Source organism: Diplotaxodon limnothrissa, linkage group LG1 (genome assembly GCF_057381915.1).
Source record: "Diplotaxodon limnothrissa isolate DT_005_m linkage group LG1, D_limnothrissa_male_GT1.1, whole genome shotgun sequence".
Taxonomy (NCBI): domain Eukaryota; kingdom Metazoa; phylum Chordata; class Actinopteri; order Cichliformes; family Cichlidae; genus Diplotaxodon; species Diplotaxodon limnothrissa.
The window spans coordinates 22,312,516-22,332,200 of record NC_140596.1 but is presented as its reverse complement, the minus strand read 5'-3'; the positions used below and the strand labels follow the sequence as shown (position 1 = coordinate 22,332,200).

General features: G+C 41.1%; 1 protein-coding gene across 5 annotated transcripts in view; it reads left to right on the top strand.

Moving 5' to 3' along the window:
- sox6 (SRY-box transcription factor 6) overlaps nucleotides 1-19,685 on the top strand; it is a 133,179-nt gene that overhangs the window by 72,775 nt on the left and 40,719 nt on the right. For all 5 annotated transcript variants that reach the window (XM_085342992.1, XM_085343063.1, XM_085343216.1 and 2 more), the window contains 2 exons: nucleotides 4,843-5,015; nucleotides 6,594-6,662. In XM_085342992.1, the coding sequence (XP_085199118.1) occupies nucleotides 4,843-5,015; nucleotides 6,594-6,662 (242 nt within the window). The remainder of the gene's footprint in view (nucleotides 1-4,842; nucleotides 5,016-6,593; nucleotides 6,663-19,685) is intronic.

The following is a 19,685-nucleotide window of genomic DNA, read 5'->3' as shown; positions in this document are numbered from 1 at the left end:
GAATGAGATAACATCTAACTCCTAATTCCCTTCCAAGGATTTGTTGACAGTAAGTCATTGCCTTGATCACTGTTTCATATGCTTTAAGTGCTATGTATTAGAAAGACCTTGAAAATTGTGCATTCTTTTTATATTTTAAGGTCACGGGGGTCAGACCTATCATTATAAAGGCCATAAGAGATGAAATGAAGGCTCAGAGACAATCTTTGTTTTTATGTAATGATCTTTGCTACATGCTGCCTTACACAACATCTTGTTGCCAGGATCTGTGGTTTGCTGCACAGTCTTATAGATTCAAAGAAAGTTGCATTCAGTTACTGAAAGAACACAAATAAAGTTGCTGCGTTGAAATTTTTTTTTTTTCTCCAGGGAGAATTTAAGGGTCACCGGCATTTCCCGCGGATTAATATGCTCAGGTTGAGCCTCTATCTTGGCTTTGATGAAGTACCTTGTCCAGTGTCATGGATAGACAGTTAAGTGCTGGAGCTTTTACATTAGCATAATTATACTGAAGAGTGAAGCTTCCTCTATCATCAAAATGTTAGCCTCTATCACTGTTCACCATGAACAGCAGAACCTCAGTAGATGAAGAGTACTTTTATTAATAAGCTCTTCATATGCCAATCAGAATATTTATGTTTAAAAGATGGTGCTGAGACACTTAAATGATTCTGATGCAGTCGCATCAACATTCAAATATACTATATGCAAAAACATAGGTGGCACGTGCAAAATACTATAATACACTTATTATATTCAGACTACTGCAAATTTTAGAGAACATTTGAGTTTTTCATTGTAAAGAAGCCGATATATTCATCCTTATCATATAGGTAAGCTTAGTGGCTGAGGGGCATTTGCTGCCAGTGGATGACGTACTTGTAAGTCATTGCTTATGCTTGTTAATGCGGTTTTATTGGCAAGATTAACGGCTTTTATATCATAGCAGAGGCAGCAAGCCAGGTAAAACAGCTGTTGCTCATATTGTCTTGGTTGTAGGACACGGAGACACATTAACACCATATTAAACACACACAGCCTTGTAGCACTGCTGGACAAGTGCACATACTATTTAAAAGCAAAGGGATACTATAAAACTAGTTCCCGTTACTCTGGCTTTTCTGCCAGTTTTCAACCTAACACATTTTTTTTTTAACAAAGGATAAAATGTTTCAGTTGTATTAAATAACACAAAAGAAAATTTGATTGGAAAAAAACATTGTTAGGTGTTGGTAAAAGGACTGTGGACATCCTTTTTTTTCCCTTAAAAATACTAAAGCGCGCACCAATAGATGTCGTCTGCTGCTACTGAGTTAGCTCTTTGTGTTTTCCGCAGAAAGAATGGACAAAGGGTCAGATGACCACAGAGGTCACACACGTGCATTTACTCAGAGACATGTACCTTTTATTGATTGGAGGCACGTGCAACACACATCGGTGCACGCTCGCGTCTACATTCACACGCGCTTTAGGAGAGCGCAGAGTGAGAGAGCGTCTCAGCATGCAAGGCATTCAAGCTATGTGCGGTCTGTGTGCGGATACAGCTTGGTACAATCGTACCATTTAGACAAGGCCCAATTTACTTAGGATGGGTTTGCAGCATATGGAAGCATCCACAATAGCTGTCTGATAGAGAGACAAAGAAATTCCAGTCTTCTGGTGCTAAAAAACTCAATTCAGATCTGGTCATAATGGCTCAGCTGTCTTAACCAAAGGAAGAGAAGAGAATAGGGTGCCTTGTGATTTTCCCCCTTTTTACCCTCACCCTCCTCGTTTTCTTCTTTCTTTTTTTTGTGCCTGAATCTTTTATCTGTGTTATTCACTCGGGACTCTTCAAAGTAACAAGCCTCCTTCTTTTTCCCCGGTACTGGACTTGGAACCCAAATTAGAGACTGCTTGATTAGAGCAGAGAGGAGGGAGCCAAGAGAGAGAGTGAGAGAGAGATGTGGGTATTGGACAAAACAAATCACACCCCTACAAAGTGCCTTTTATCCAAAGACCCCAAGGCTCAAATACCCCCGTCCTTCCCCAAGCAACCATGGCTCTGCTTGTTTTTCTCTTATGATTTATTTAGTCACCCGTTGATGTTTTCTGCCCTACTTTGTGACGTTTAAAGAAGGCAGGAATCTCAAAAGGTGCATGTGAATGGGCTGAAACTGGACAACGCCGTCTTCTATGTGTCAGTCTAAAAATTCTGAACTTGGCAGAAGTGTCCTAAAATAACAAAACAAGAAAAGTGCCAGCACAGCTTGACCGCTTACTCCTGGGATCCTCTTCCTGCTTTGGGCTGGTATTGTCCTACTGAGGCTCACTTGTTCACCAGGAGGATGTCACAACACGTTAGGTCCAGGCCGACTGCTGGCGTTTATGTAGCGCCAAGGCATCTCTGGGCTGTCTGTCTGCCATCGGAAGCGCAATGTGAGGAGACATCTTAACAGGCAGACCCCAGCCCTACCGCTGTTAAAAGCCATGCAATATGCAGGAAACGGCCTCTTTTGTCAGCAGCCTGGTCAGACACAGACCACGACTCTCCTCTTCTGTACCACCCAATAAAAGTTTTATCTGCATTTTAAAGCTGATCCATAATTCAAAGCAGGAAGAAAGGGATTTTAACACTAACCAGCCAACAAAAAACACGTGTCTCATTTTATGTTTGGTTTTCTTCCACTGCGCTTATCTTTAGTAGATATTTAAGCACCAAAGCTGTGTTTGTCTGCAGTACTGACAGCTAATCTTAAAATGTCTTCAGCTGTTGTAGATTTTTAGGACTGAGATCAACAATTATGACTGAAATCAGAAGAGAGAGAGATGGCCTAAATCGTGGTGCAAGGGAAGGTCTGGGCTTCCCACAGTTCAGCTCAACATCAAAACAATGAGCCTTCTGTTAGTATTCTTGTGGTGTCTGGGCAGGAGTGAACACCCCACACTCAGACTGGCCCATCAGGTCCTTCATTGGACACTTAGCACAAGTTCTGCTGCATATTCACACTCACAAGACAAAACATAAACATTCTGCAGAATCTTTGTAATTTTCACAATTTTTAAACTCCTAAACTAGTGTGACATGTGTACTTAGGCAGGCTGTGAGGGCGTCATTGAGCCCAGATGTTTTACTTTTTTTTCCAGCTGACACTCATCTGTGACTCGATGGCCCCAAATCAAAATGATCATCTAGATGATGATTTTTCTGTTCTTCTTTTCTGTCTTGTTACCCCCCGTCTCCCTTTCTTTACGGCTCTCCCTCCTTCCCGCGACAGTATTGATAGTGATTTATTGTGACAATGACCGATGTATTTTGCTGCTGAGCAGCTCCTTCATGGAGACAGCCAAAGGTTAATAAAATTGGTGCTGATTGTATCAATTTTATAGATAAGCCATTCACAACAAGTGTAGTTGGGTGAATAAGAAGTCAATTGAGGCCTTGGAAACTGCACACAGGCCCAATGAATAGCTGCTTTTAGGTGCTTTTTTTTCGTTAGGAGGATAAATGGAGAATTGCAGCTCTCTTCCATTGCAGCAGGCAGCAGAGGCAGAGCGAGGCGAACTGAGGTTCAGACAAGCCTGCCAGTAAATTGCCCTGAATGGGTTCTGGAGGTTGACAGGCCCTATTAAGACAAACAGCTTTCCTCATCGGAGAGATAAAATAAATCAGGTGTTTAGTCAAATTAAAATAGTTTGAGTGGAGAGGGCCCCTGGGAGCTCTCAGGAGAAACTCAAGACAGATGTGGTCAGAGACGAGAGGAAGACACCCAGGAAAGAATTCAGCTCCTGCTGGCTTCAGGCCAGACTTCACCGCACTGTTATCTGGACCTCTTGTGTTTTTTGCCCCCTTTCTCTCTCTTTCTCCCTCTAACTGTCTCTTTCTCTTTCTGTCAGTTTTCCTGTCAGTTTTTTGTACGTACCACCATACCAGCTGTCACACAGGAGTGCAGTGGGAGGAGAGTGACTTACTGTCTAGCCTCTCACTGGCAATTATGTTGGCTGTGTAAGTCAATGGTAGGATCACTTAGCATTGATTAGGCGGAGAGAGAGCAGTGCAGCGGAGCCCCTATCACACACAGTGTAGACATGTAACTGCAGAGAGAGAAACGCAAGTCCGCTGCTCTGTCATTGCTTTGGTTTGTCAAATATGCATTAAAGCGAGGGAATGTGATGATGATACAAAGTGCATGTGGTTATAGTGTATGTTGAGCATGCATTTTGTTTGTGTACGTACCGCTTTGAGTCTTTTTTTCTGCAGGTTTCCACATTAAATTCAGCCAAAATCTGCAGGCGTTTCCTCCCCTAATATTTGGTGTGTATAAAAGTTCTGTTTATAGGCCAGTGCAAAGAGTGACTCTTAACACTTTCTTTATAATCACCCGTGGACGTCTGAAATAAGCTGCGATTTCAGTTTGACAGCTCCCTGCAGCTCTTTGTCTGTGTGCTCGGAACAATTCCTTCACTTTCTTGCTGTGAAAGCCGTGAACACCAGCTACAGAAAAACAGACAACTCCAGGCTGTGTGTGACCTTAACACTTTCTAGTGAATTCACTGCAGTTGGTTGCTGCCTGTGTGGTTTTCTTTGTACTAAATATTGTGTACAGCACAATAGCACATGATGATCGGTCACTGTTCTATATTTAGCATTATATAATGACCGATGGCTTCTGCTGTGTTTCCTCCAAAAGCCTACACCCTGGTTATTTAGTCATGGTCACAATAAAAACTTTTGAGTACTTTTTTTTCCAGGTATGCACCAACTTGTGGTCATGTTTTTGTTTTTGTTTTCACCACCTTGCATTTATCCTTTCTTGCTCACAGACATTGCTCTCTCTTTCTCACTCTCCTTCTTCTCAATAGGTACTCCTGAGAGCCTGGCCGAAAAGGAACACCAGCTCTCCACGATGATCACTCAGCTGATCAGCTTGCGAGAGCAGCTCCTGGCTGCTCACGATGAACAGAAGAAGCTGGCTGCCTCACAGATGGAGAAACAGAGGCAGCAAATGGAGTTAGCTCGTCAGCAGCAGGAGCAGGTAACCGCTTGCTGTTTTCTTTTCTCACACGCACCAAAACACCTAGCTAATAGCCCACGCTATATATTTATTTATTTATTTATTTTACCTTTTCCTAAACTAGGCTCTTTTCTTACTATTTGAAACACACAGAACATTCCCCTCCCTCCTTTTACCTTTTTTATTTAATTTCCTCTTTCACCTAATAATAAACCTCTTTAAACACAAGTCTTTGTGCTTAGCTCTCTATTTCATATTACATTTCATGCCTGAAATGCGCCAATAAAACCTTGCTACTTGGTTGGAATTTGGAATAATATTAGATTTGAAAGACGTTATAGTCTATATTGCCTGAGATATTTCGGTCATGCTCTCCCGCCCACAGTTATGCTGTGTGGTAGGAAAAATGTTATTATGACTTGTACTAACAAATGCGAGGGAATGTGTGAATTAAACGTTATATTAAATATGGAAGTCCTCTATATCTTATAAATCGACTCCTATTAGAACAAGCCTGGCATTAGATTTGCAGCACAAATCAGGCCAATGAGCCATATTGTACAAATCAGCAAATTAGCACAGGCCATGAAGTGTGTTAATGTCTGGGAAGAAATAAGGACACAAACTATCCACACGGGCGACACTTTTATTATCACCCGCCACCCTAATGGCTATGAGTCAATTATCAGCAAGGAGTTCACTCAGAGTTTTCTCAGCACACTCTCAGACCTTCCTTTGGTAAATGAAGAGATAGACCGTCCACCTTGGAGTGATGCATTTGGTCATAGTACACTAATAATACATTAACAGTATTGATTTATTTTTCAATCAATAGTGTTCATTTGCAAACTACGCTCAGCTCTGAAGGCTTTGGAGACACTGCAGAACAAACGACCAGTGATATATGTTTTATTATTTGATCTTATGTTAATGCGGGCTGATATTAATATTTACCATTAATAAAAATGGAAGAGAGACAGCGAGAGATGGTTGAGAGAGGGAGAGTAAGAGAGCCCGCTGAGATCTGGGATGTCATCAAGCCATCAAGATACAACGCAGTAATTAACTGTTGACACTCGTGAGGAAGCCAGCACAAATTAATCTTGACACATTTGCAGACGGCCGATATCTTACAGTGAACACTTTGTAATTATATTTAAAAATGAAAATTAAATGACACTTAAAACTAGGTTGTCATGCTCAATGAAGTGAGCATGTAAAAGGAGGGAGCGCTAGGGATGAGAAACACTGCGGTGTGGCTGCTCGTCACTCAGGGGCAGCGGGGACCCCTGTCACCCTTCCTGGGCTTGCCACCTCCATCATAACCACATTCGTCTGTGTCCTGTAAATCATTTATTCTCTTTCTCCGCAAATTTCAGCTCTGCAGTTCATTTTATATTCATTTAGAACATTTAATGGTTTGTTATTGACTGACTGCAGCGGTTTAGATAAAAGAATACACTTTTATTCACAATAAAAATTGCTTTTTTAAGTTCCACCTCCAGTCCAGCCCTGTATCGTCCGTCTCGGCACATATTTAGTGTTAGGTTCATTTACTAATCAATCTACATTTTTTTCCCCACTTCATTTACCAACAAGATTGCAAGACAACAGCAGCAGCTTCTGCAGCAACAGCACAAAATCAACCTCCTCCAGCAGCAGATCCAGGTCAGTCAAAGCATTTCTGTTGGCCCTCTACCACTCAGCAGCTTACACCTCCTACTTTTTTTCTACAATGATTACTACTCCACTTCTGCCTCTTCAGTATAATTAGAGCACCAGGGTTGTCACCATGATCCAGATGTCTGGATTTATTTGCACAGATCAATAAAATTAGGCATTAAAGTAAATATCATGGCTAACTTAAGTTTGCCACTCCTTCTTTACTTCTTATTCCTTTATCTCTGATTTTTTTTGTGTGTGTGTCATGCTGACATTCGTCACTTTCATCAAATGTTAATTGGCCGTTGGTAATCGGGAGGACTTTAAAATATGTAGGCGAATAATTAGCACATCTTAATGAACAAAAAAAATGGGGGGAAAAGTAACAACGGCTAATGAGTTGTGTTGATGGAGAAGTGCGTGGAGGTGGGGGACATGAAAGAGGCTGGTAAATGCCTCCGAAATGAGTAGATCCCAGAAGGGCAATATGGCACGCTTTCACACAGCACGCGACCTGCTGAAACCTACATTGTCACCATGACCTGTGCCTGCGACACGTACTTCCTTATGCCGCCTCGTGGACTTTTATGTTTTGTTCTACTTTTTCAGATGTGCATCATGCCAGATGTTATCTTGCTCACCGCGTGTGTATGTTTGTGTGTGCTCTGTGCAGTATAGTACAAAGCACAAAGGTGCAGAGGAAGACCACCCACGCAGCATGTAGCTGAATATGGTCAGGGATATGTACAGGGTAATCCAGGGTTGCTTGCTGGCAGTGGTCAAGGCTGCGAGCCTGGCTGCCTTTGTGAGGCTAACATTATCCTGCCGGGTGTGTTTGGTGTCAGGCACATCCTTCTCCATTTGCCTCCTCCTTCTCTGCTTGTTCTCAAAACTCTCCGCATCAAAACTTTAAATATTCACCTGCAGCAAACTCCTGCAGAATCAACATTCAGATATTTTTTTGATAAAGAGTATCTTCTCCCCATATACTGGGACATACCACATATAATACAGCTTATTCTTATGATCCAAAGAGCAAAGAAAACATCTGTTCTCAAAGAGCAGTTAGTACAACAAGCAGATTTATGGCCAGGGCATCAAAATGCCTCTTTCAATGGCTCTTTACAAGAGGAAGACTGCACTCTCAGCTTACTGTGGAGTAGCCACTAGCCTGGACCTTTCGCTTCAACAGTGGACAGTCTATTGGAAAAACAATTCCATACGACATTCCACTACAGACAAGCACATTGCATGACACTCTGTGTAGAAAACCCTCGAAAATGAAGTACCTTATACACTGCCGAGGGGCTAGTAATACTCATATGATAGAGAGCTCTTTACTTATGCACGTTGAGCATAAGGGCACAGCCCTAAAGGATCTCCCTTTTCGAGGCCCTTGCTTTCATCACAGAGTTATAGGCAAACGTTACCTGAAAATTCCCCTTGATGGATACTTTTCAGAGAGGGTGAGGTTTCAAGTGTTTATGGGAAAGTGCTTCTAAATATCCATTTCAAACACTTGAACGGAGATACAAGTAAAGCCCTTTCTTGTAGAGCCCAGTTAGCCAGTTTTCCCCTGACAAAATGAGATCTCTCCTGATTAAAAAAAAAGCCACATCCACAATTAAATAAAAGAATCTCATGGTCAGACCATCTGTTCTACTTGCCCATCAGCCTCTCCTGGCTGCACTGGGCACGCACAACTCAAAAACAAGTCGCTCCCAAGACTTTAATAAGTTTCACTGTGTGCAACATTGTTTATCAGACAGCAAGTTATTTAGAGAAGAATATGTTCTCTGTCCTTAACCTATGGCCACTCCTCTCAAGTTGGAGTATCAGCAAGAGTAGATAAAAGAGAGTCAGGGGCAAGTTAGCGCAACGGTTTCTGCCACTCTGTTTTCATTAGTGCTGCCTCTTAAAAATGCCCTGGTCATTTTAATATACAACAGCTTTGACTTAATTATTTCTGTAAACAAGCTTCCATCCTGTACTGCGCAGGCCTTTAGCAAAGTGGTAAGCAGCGCTGAGGGATTGAGTTACTCTGCTGTTAGCATGGAGAGCATTAAACTTTATTGGAGACCCTCCTGCCATCAAAGTCCTTCTGTTTTGGCTCGAAGGAAAATGAAGAGAAAGCTTCTTGCTCAGGTCTTCTACTGATGATGTGACATTTGACACCGTAAAGGGTCCACACAATAAAAACCGAGGGGACCGCAACTGGAGGCTGTTTCTGTTATGCGTGTGCTGTCAAGGACTTTTTTTTTGCATATAAATTTAAGTTGAATCAGAAGTAGGTAGTTATTAGGTTTAGTAAGCGAGGTTTGGTCCAAGGCAGCAAGTAGTTCAATCGAGTTCTTCTTTTGAATAGCCAACTCTCATTTTATCCTTTCTCATCATTCCAACAAGAGACGAAAAGAGATTTAGTCTTTGTCCCTCGGGATTAAAATGTCACTTGTTTTAAGATAGCAGATGTTTTGATTGAAGCGTTAGAGGCTTATCAAAAGTTAAAGCTCAAGGCTTTGTGTGTTTTTCCCTCAGCTTCTTTGTATTTTTCAGTTCATCCTCCTCGTTGAAATCGTCTTGGCACTAATTCAATCCTAGGGTTAGATTAACTCTTGAGTTGATTTAAGTTGAAAATCTGAAACCTCACCATTGCAAGACTCATGTGACACTTAAACATATATATATATATATTTATATATATATATATATGAGCCATTTAACTCTGTTTCACTTTGTTTGTGGGAATGCATGAGAGGTAAAGACAAGGCATCATTCAGGATATAAAATTTTAAAAAGTATGAGACATGGAGCTTTAAGGCACTCAGGTGTTGTGCCATCCATAGCCAGACCATAAGAATAACTCCATGCACCTCACTGGGTAATAAGCCCAGTTCATGTTTTCCTCAAGGATGGGTCTGTTAAGATACAATCCCTGGTATGACTCTGTATGCAAGTAAATACACATATACATCCACAAAGGTGATAGTGTACAGTACACAGGCACACAGGGACCCACGCACTGATACACACATCAATGGAATAAATACTGGCAGAAAGGTCAGGGTGAACTTTATCTTCACAAACAGGCTGGAGAAAGCCGAGCTCCCCACATGAAACAGAGGGACACTTTTAATTCATAACATTTAATTAAATTTCCTTTTTTTAATCCATGAAAAACATCACAATATCATGACACTGTCATTTGTCATTGGCTGTGGCATTGATGTGCTAACTCTGAGGACACTGTGAGACCCAAGATCGGCAAGCTAACAGTTTCAATGTTGGCTGGCAAAAGTTCTTTTTTGCCCACATTTATATCTCACTCCATGAATGATCTGTTCGTCAGCCAAGTTATTCAGTTTATCTCCCTTTGACCTATTCTTCTCTCCCGACATACGACCTAGCTATAAACTCTGACCTCGCTGAAAGTAAGCGCACATTTTTGGTCCATTTAACCTCATGTCCACAAACACGGCTTGCTGAAAATGAAAACCAGAGATTAAAAGAGAAAAGGCCAGTGTATTAGTGTCCACTGCACACTTCAAAGTCTTAGTGGCTTCCTCACATGTGTCTTTAATGGTGTCAAGAAACAGTGGGGGACACTACTAAAGGTTTCAAGATTAAAGAAGAAATTCAATAACACCAGCATTAATCCGCCAAGAATTTTACAAGGTGGACAATATAGAGATAGATTTTTGAAGATGAGACGGTGCATAACAGACTTGCAGGAAAACATGCAGTTTGATAGAAAAAGGTTCTGCATTAATTCTTCATAGAGTTCATATTTTAGCCAATGGCAGGGTTATTACTAACATATCTTTCCCAATCTTTTTGTCAGTGTATCACACACTGTAAAAGTATTGTTGTCGTTATTTTACAGGAAAAGACTTCAAAATAGGTTTAAAAAGGGTTTGAAAGAGTGCAGCTTCAGTTTTTTGACCCCTTTTCTTTCTAATGCTTTCTAATTCTTTAGTCTTACCACAAAAACAGAGGTGTTTAATGTCAGTTGACATAGTGTTACAAGTGAAAAAAAAACTTTACAGTGATGTGTTTTATTCAGACGACACAGAACTCCCATATTTCTCATAGAAATCAGAAAAGTCACAGGAGGATCTCTGTACCTGTCCATCTGTACACAGTAGCTGAGGAGTCTGCACTCACATAATTTTCTCTTTCTTTTAGTTTGCACCTACAGATATCAACTCTGATAATCTAACTTTAAACAAACATCAAGCTTTATATTTAAAATAAAAAAGCAGTTTTTGTTTGTTTCGGGGGCTTTATTTCACATCTTCTGGAAATATCCATAATAGCTTAACAAATAAACTTTTCCTTAAGTGTCCGGTGCGGTTGCGGTTTGGCAGATGACTGACATCAAGCCTGACCCGCGGCTGTCATCAAGTCATTCTTTCAATTTCAAACGTTTTCAATCAAATCCAGCCTTTTCTTCTGGTTTAGCTTACTCGTAGATTTCTGCATTCTTGTTGTGATCCCCTTCCACTGTGATTCAGACGCAGCTTTTGATGGTTGGGGTCAGGGTCACGGTCCTGTTACAACACAAATCATCAAGCCAGTGCAAGGTCTTTGGCAGCATTTGGTAGTTTCCCACACATAATTGGCCTGCATTCAGTATTCCAGTCTTGACAAACCCCGCACGGATGAAGAATTAAATCTTTGTTTAGTGCTGCGCAAACAGTTATCTCACCAGATCTCGCACCAGATTTGATCAAATCATACTGGTCTCTGTAATAAATAGTCTTTTAGTACTTCTGTTTGGTCTACCTTTTTATCATAATGAAATGGAATATGCATCCGATCCTTTGCAATAATTTAATGCTGATTTCGTACCGCTACCAATTTAGAGGAACAAAAACCCAAAACTACAGTATAATGGTAAATATTTAAAATCAATCAGATGAGTTTAAATAAACACGGGGCCGTATGGTAATTGCTCGAAGATAATAGTGCTAATTTGTGTATTCTCTGATGCTTTTGTTGTCTCCCCGGCACAAATGATTTTCTCAGTGTGAGACTCTTATTAATGCACTGGCTGGGAAAAAAAGGAAGCACAAAAATAGACATTGTTAAAGAGAATGTGTAAGTCCCCCAATTAGCACAGCTAGACTGGAAGTGTTAGCATGATAATAAGAGAATAATAGAGCAGGGGAATGGTAATGTGTGTGTTTAAGTGTGGAAGTTTGCGCTGCTGTGTGCACTCGTGTCTGCATAGACTCTGTTCTTTCCCTGGTATTGAAGAGCTCTATGTTAGACTGCTAGTAGGATTATGTGGGGGCATTAACAGCCTAGTCAGACAAGCTTGGCTCTCACCCAGGGAGGCTCAGTCCAGCATGTTCATCCTCCATTTAAGGAGACTGTTAGCTGATGAAGATGTGCACATGCAAGGCTGAAGATAAAAGAAAGCGGTGACCCGACTCATTAGCCCCTGTGATTTAATATATTGACACTTGGATACAAATAATTCCATTTAGTGGACTCTATCGGCGAGGTAGGACGGATCAATTTAATTAGTTATGAAATGTGACTCCTTGTCAGGGAGCAGAAGAAATGCTGACGTTAAACAAAGTCACGTGCAATTTAAACAATAAAGCCATCACGGCCCTGTTAAAACTTAATGATGCACAAAAAGGTGCAGCAGTGGCAGTGATGGTTCGCAAATGAAGCTGAGTGGCTGTGCAGTTAGTATGTAATGCATTTGTCTGTTGCTTTAGAATTTTATACATAGCTGCCTACAGTGCTTTAGAAGGTATGGGGTTTTCCCAGTCTCCTTTTTATCAGTTTAGTGTGAGTAATAGTAAACATGCTTACTCGACTGTATCGATTTAAAAAGATAAAGAATGTGGAATTAAAGTAAAGGAAGGATGGAAGGATCGGTACTAGGTAGCTTTCAGTTGTAACTTATACTACTTGTCCTGCATCTTTGCCAATGAGGTAAAAGTATAACATTAACAGATTAGTTACTGCTCTTTTGTGAAACTGTACATTGCACAAAGGAGCCATGCATTTGAGTAATTGGCCTTTTGTTTATTAGACACCTCAGCAGCTTAAGCAGCGATAATTTAAGAGGCTCCATATCAGAGGTGCTACCTGAAAGGCTGTCACGTGCGAACTCACACCTGAGGGTCTACTTAAAATTAGTCACCTGAGGGGTTTCCAAAGCAGCCGTGGGACAGGTTCATTTATAACACAAACGTCTCACTCTATCGGCTCTCTCTCAAAAGTGACAAGAATAATTTACACAACAGAGAAGATTGTCTGGCATACAGGTATGTGAATTTGCCTTTAAAATGAATCAGGGTGTTAAATAATCCAGATAGCTGAACATCTACACACACACTCACACACACAGATGATGAAAGGAGCGCTTTTACGTTAGGTCCGAATATCACAATAAAGCACCTGTTCGGAGCACCAGAAATCTTCCCTGGATCGTGGAAAAGCAGCTACACTTAACAACCATTGTACCCCAGCCCCCGAGAGGAAAAATATCAGTTAAGGGAGAACACATCCTCCAGTGTGATGCAGACTTAGTTTCCTCTCGCCCACCGCACCGACTGTGTTTTCTCTGCTAATGTTGTGCAAACTGTTTTGTCTTTGCGCTGGCTTTGCGTGGCCGTCATCCTCAGCAGTGGGCACTCTCACAGGGAGAAGGAGCTGCATTAATAGACTCTACTGTGTACAGGCAGCCGGCAGGAAGAAAGGGGCGCGTGTTTTCCTAGGGCAGGGGTGGCAAAGCAAAGCATTCAGCCCATGGCTAATTCAAAAAAGGAGCTTTTTGTTTTTGGGGTGGAGGAGAGTCCAAACATTCCCCAACCAAACACTATTTTGTCCATATATATATATTTTTTGAACATACATTTTTATTTTTGTTTGTTTTTGTAGAATTGGATTAACAAATTATGAATTTATTTTCTTAAATTATATCACTAGCTCTTTTTTCATTTTATCAAACAGTTTGTTTTAGACACGTCACTGTACATAAGCTCTCTTGTTTTATCTTTTACAAAATTTAACGCTTTGTACTTCTCCATCATAATTTGAGGACGTTTGAAAGTGTCAGCGCGCTCGTGTGTCTAATAACGTTGCCCCTTCTGACAGGCCTCCTTTCTTCTGAACAACAGAATGGGCTCTGTTGTGTTCTGTGGCCCCAGCAGCTGGGAGGTAACAGGGAAGACAGAGCCTCAGTCTATGAAAGGAGGACAGGACAGAGGGGGAAACCCAGTCGTGGTGCGGACAATTCTATCACGCAAATTAGATGTGTTTCGAACTCAGACAAGAAACTATTTCTCATTAACTATATACCTCCAAAAGAGGTGTTTCCCTTTTATTTTAAATACATTTTAAAGAATTTTAGTGCCTCATGGTGAAATTCCCCACTTCCCCTGCAGTGTGCCCATGAAGCCAGCTGATATCCACTGGTCTTCAGACCCCAACTGAGGTAGTTAATTTGCTCCCTTTTCGGCACAGTGTACAGCTGTCAGTGTGCTGTCAGGTGATTTCTAATCACCTCTTTTTGGAGGAGGTAATCCACTAAATTAATGCGCCATGTTTAAAAAAATTTAAACACAGATAATGTATCAAAACAGAGAGATATAGCACAAACACTTCACACATAACCACTTAATTAAAAACCAGAATAAAATACCTTGAGGTTAGACCTTGACATCTAAATTCTATAACATCTTTTTTATTCATGCATGGCATATGTAATGGCATGATAATATGTGCTTTCTTTATCCTGTTTTTGTCTTCCTATTTTACCACTTTGCATCACACTTGGACTTTTATTTCCTTTTCAAAACATTTAATACTAAAGCTACACTGAATCTGAGTAGAGTGCACTGTGCAGAAACCCTGTAAATGCCAGGCACTGTATTTAAGCAAACAGTAGCCTGCAGTTTTATCCAGGATTCCAAGGATGTCAAGAGGAGCCATGATGAGGAGGAGGGCTAGAGTGGAGGGATTTGGGGTGGGATGTGTTAGGTGGGTCAGAGGGATGGACTACCCTGCTTTCAGCTCCCATCGACTTAATATAGACATATTGGAATGGCACTTTTCCAAGAAGGCTTGTTGTACTTTGTAAGGAATTAGTGGAACCATTGCTTATTCCCTCTGGATGGCCTGACCTCACTCTGGATTTTTACTTAGTGTAACACATGCAGAAATGAAGGATGTGTGTCGTCACACTCGAGCTTAAGCGAACAGTGCACACTTCATAGCCGGTGCTGTGCGTAAACAGCTCACAGAAAATAATGCAGCTTTTTTTATACTATGTCTGATTTTTGTAGAAAGGGGTGCTGTAAATGGTTTCAGAAGCAGGAAGGAAGTGAGGAGTCAAAGACAGACTCTTGAACAGGACAAAGGCCCTTTGTCGCTGACATGAAGCTCTCCAGGGTTTCCAGCATTAATCTGGCCAAGCATGAATAATGTGGTAAAATGAAGACCTTCATTCAAAAGCAAAAGTCTGGAGCTCAAAGTCTTGTTCAAATCTATTGATCTATTTGTCTGATTATCGTTAGTTACAGACAAATCCAAACATCATCAGATCTGTGTTTGATTAATGTGCATGTCTCCCACGTAATGTAACTATTCAGTGTGCAGCAGAAAGTGACCAGCAGTAATCGAGTAACATCTGATTGTATTCAGCAGAAGTGCTTCCACTGAGTGATTTTCCTCCTGGCTGTGCTGCGGTACACTGTACACCCAGCAGGCTCTGTTCATACGCAGTGGCGGGTGTTAAACACATCCTGCTGTCTAGTGTCAGTTTACCGCGTGTGCTGCTGTTGGGATGTAGCCAGCTTACTCCCGATCACGTTCCCCTTAAATGAATCACAAAAGGTGATTCTACTAGCGAGCGTTTGGTGTGGAACTCAGTGGGGAGAAAGGTGGAAACAAAGTGTGAACTATCAGTTCTTATACCAACAGCTTACGTCTATCCTCCTTGGGTGAAATTACAGAACCTCTCCAAGAGAAAATGTGAAAACGAAGATTAGCGAGGGCTGACAACTACTAAAGTGATGAAGTAATTTTTATTTAAATGAGGTGACAGTGAAATGTGAACTCTCTTCAGGAAGATTACTGGTGACTGTGATCTTTTCACAGTGTGTGAGGTGTTTATTATAGTCTAAACTTTACAGAATTAAAAATCAAAGTCTTCAGATTTTTTCACCGACCTGTGGTTTTATTGTTGTCAGTCACTTTTTTATAAAATTACTTCTTGCAAGTCTCCTCATGACAAAAGTGTGCAGATTATATCGAAAACAAGGATCTGTATATGGCACAAGTGTTAAAAAGAGTGAAATGGTAATTAATCAGAATAGAATATTGAGGATCTCATAGGTCCTTTCAAGCTAATAACCGTGAGCTTTGGTGCTAGCAAGGTAGATGTTTGCCTTTTTTGCCCCTTTTGTATTTGAATCTTGGTAATACTGAATGATTCTGGCAGTAAAAACAAAAAAATTCTTACAGTTTCTTCAACATGGACCATTGTTGTCTACAGTGATTAGCAAACCTGAGCGTCAGTCAGTGCATGAAAGTGTAAGAGGGTTCAGACGGGATGCCAGCAGGGGTCTTGAGGCCTCACGGGTGCTTTGTGGAGGCTATAACAGACAGTGAGGAGCATGGGTGTTGACAGGGTCCCAAGTGAGTGCTGTAATGCGCTGTTCATCTCCATTTGCAGTGCGGTTTTTGGAGCCGCTTGCATGAGTGCTGTGGGTGGATGCTTTCTGGTGTACTAAAAAACACCACCGTTCACTGTTCTCCGTTTACCATCACCTTTGCCTAATGTAGCTCTGTGAAATGTGAAGCTTGTTTCTAATCACACTGCTTTTTTTATTTTTTAAATTAAAAGTGCATCTTTCATTTAAAATATGTGAAGTCTAATCTGTATTTCTGATGCTTCATAGGGATGCTAATTAACAAAACTGCTATAAAAAGGACTTTATCACGCATGCATTAGTGCAGTAATAAAGTGATCTTTGTGTGTGAGTGCATATTGCATGTGTTTTAAGTGCTCTGAGAAATAAAAGGAGCTCTTTTAACTCTACACTTTTTTTTTTTTACACCTTATGTATTTACACATCAGACATCTGAACCGTCTGCTTACCCTCTGCAGTCTGACCACAGGATGTGCTGCTGCTTTGCGCCATTGTGGAGTTTACATGCTGTCTTATTAAACTTACTCTTAAAGGAATGATCTGTTAAAGTTGCAAAATAAGGAACCTGCAGCTTGAAAAGTGTGTGTGTGTGTGTGTGTGTGTGTGTGTGTTATATCATTTTAAAATTTAAATTCTTCCTTTAAAAAAATGAAAAAGAAAGCGCTCTCTTATAACATACAGTTTGGAATCGCACACACAGTAGATGCAAGTGAGTTCTATTTATCAAATACCAGCATCTCCTTGAGAGGGAAACAGATTGTGTACTGGGCTGCTACAGACTTCATCAGGTCATCTGAATTGATGATACATGTTGCAAGGGAGCCCGTTTCCCCCGGAAACCTCTGCTGGAGCGCATGCTGGCAGAGATGGGGGCCTCAGCCAAGTCTGTCTGACTGATCACTACAGATGCTCCTCTTCAAGTATTCCGAGTCAGATCCTTATTGCTGTGTCTTGAGGGACAAACAATAGCACCTGTTCCTCATAAGATAGCCCATTCATGTATCTTTAATGAAGCCTGGGGGCAGATGGTGTGAAATGACATTATCCAGTACTTAGCAGCGCTAAGACAAAGGAATAGCACTGCCAGCATAACAATGCTGCTGTATTTATGAGGGAAAGGGAGAAGGCTGTCTGAGCGCCCCACATCTGCTCCACTTCATTCCCCCACTCCTCAAGATCATCTTGGCATTAGAAATATCCTGGGCTCTTCGCCCATGGATAGATGGACTTTCGGGTAACTCTTATAAAGTGGGCGGGATGATGGAGTTGTAGAAACAGAGCAGAGTGCAAGTTAAACATCCATGTTGATTTCCTTAAAGTATACTTTATTTTTCTGCCACGCTGCTTTAAACAGTCGATTCTAAAAATAAGGGACTCGTGAAAATATTATAATCTGCTAAGCCACTGTGCCAGCTGTTAATTGACAGCTCAGCTAACCTCCTCTATTTGTTGCCACCTTTAAGCCGCTCAGAATTTGATTTGCCTTTCTCTGACATTAGCCGCTGTAAATTAAACTTTAATGCATCGAGCTCATTACCGAAAATCACAACCATTCAACTTCATTGCATTTATTTCCCCTTCAACGCACAGTTCGGATCTGTCTTGCCTCAATGAACCTTGTATATTTGCCCCATATTTTAGAGTAATAATAGTAATAAAAGCTTATATCCCAGATGAAATTATATCATTTAGAGTTTATCATTTGCGTTTGCTGGAGAAATGCATACGTGTATCAAAAATGCTTGTGCTGATGTCTCTCATTATAGTGTGTGTATAAAGTGTGGATGGCCTGCATACGTCCCTTAAACAATTTTGCGGTATTATTTAATGTACTCAGAAAAAACACTTTAACTTTAAATTTAAAATGTGAAGTTAAAAAAATGAAGTGCTGATTTAAAACACCTTTAAACAACTGATGCATGTTAGCAAACTCCTGAAATATGAACTACCATGCAGCGCACTTAAAGGGACTTGAGGGAGCCCTTTTCTGCCCTGTGACTGCTGCACATTCAGCACCAGACTCCATCTGTTTTAACAGTCCAAATACACAGGCAGAGAAAAGCTGTGTGCCCCTGCCTGTCACTGGCCCCACCTCATGTTGTGACATTAATTATTGTGTTTTTCCATATGTTCCATACATGCAAGGCCAAGCTCGATCTTTCACTCGCTCAGCCTGGAAACTTGGAACACAAATCCCCATAAAGCAATGTTTTATTTAAGGACATTTGTCGCAGTCTCCTTGGCCATTAATTTTTTCTTCAGCAACAGCACATTTTACAAAATTACTTTTCTATTCTTTTATAATGCACTTTCTGCACTTGCACTTCCATAAACGCTCAGTAGGCATAAAATTCTTCTATTTATTTAGTTTTCAGTCTAGCTTTGCACCTCTGGACAGATCAATAAAGTTGTTTAAAGTAGGTTTAGCCTGCTAGCTCCGAGAGAACCTGGGTGCAACTGCTCCTGTAGAGGGTCTACAGGGGGAGCAACCCCGACTGAAAAGTGGAGATCATAGCAGAGCTCAGCCATAACACGGGACAGGTTGATTTCATGCCCCAATGCAGCGGCAGTAATTGCACCCAGGCCCGTTTTATTGCGAGTTGATTTTAAGGAGGGATGAATGGAGAAACATTCTGTAAAGTGTTTATTTTGGGGGATGACCTTTATTAACCCATTTCCAGGCAGGTTCCCCCGAGGTGATTTGGCTCAGCCCTAGATTAACCCTCACAGGCCCATGGTAGCCAGGCTGCGCCCTATCATGGAGTTTCAGGAAGCAGAGAGTGACAGTAAAATTGGACTTGCAGCATGTGTGCAAACCCCCACACAGCACTTTTGATACATAAGCTACTCACCCACCCTTGACACACAAATGCGGGGAGTTTGTACTGATATCCCCAGTAGGCGAGTCAGCAACAGGCTGCATGGTGAAGGTTAATATGTGAGTTGAACACAGACTGGGAAAGACATTAAGATGAAAAAGAACAAGCACTTTTCAATGGCCTGCAATTTTCACTCCTAAAAGCAGTGACATTAAATTTCTCGATGTCTTTAGCTTTTTCTAATATGAACAAATGATCATCCAGGATTCTGTTACAAGTTAAGCTTCCCTTGAGGTTTTTGTGTCGTCATGCATCTACACGCTGATCGGTTCTGGCACTGCATCTGCATCAGACGTTAAACAATCTTCTTGCAGAGTGTAACAGCTAGAAAGTTGGTTTACTACAGGTCTTTAATAAACATGGCATACTCATCAGTGAGTGCTACGGTTCTCTTTGACCTTAGGTTTTATTAAAACCAAGCACGCTGTACATCTTTGATATTCGGAGTTATCATTTTATAGATTTAATACTACTTT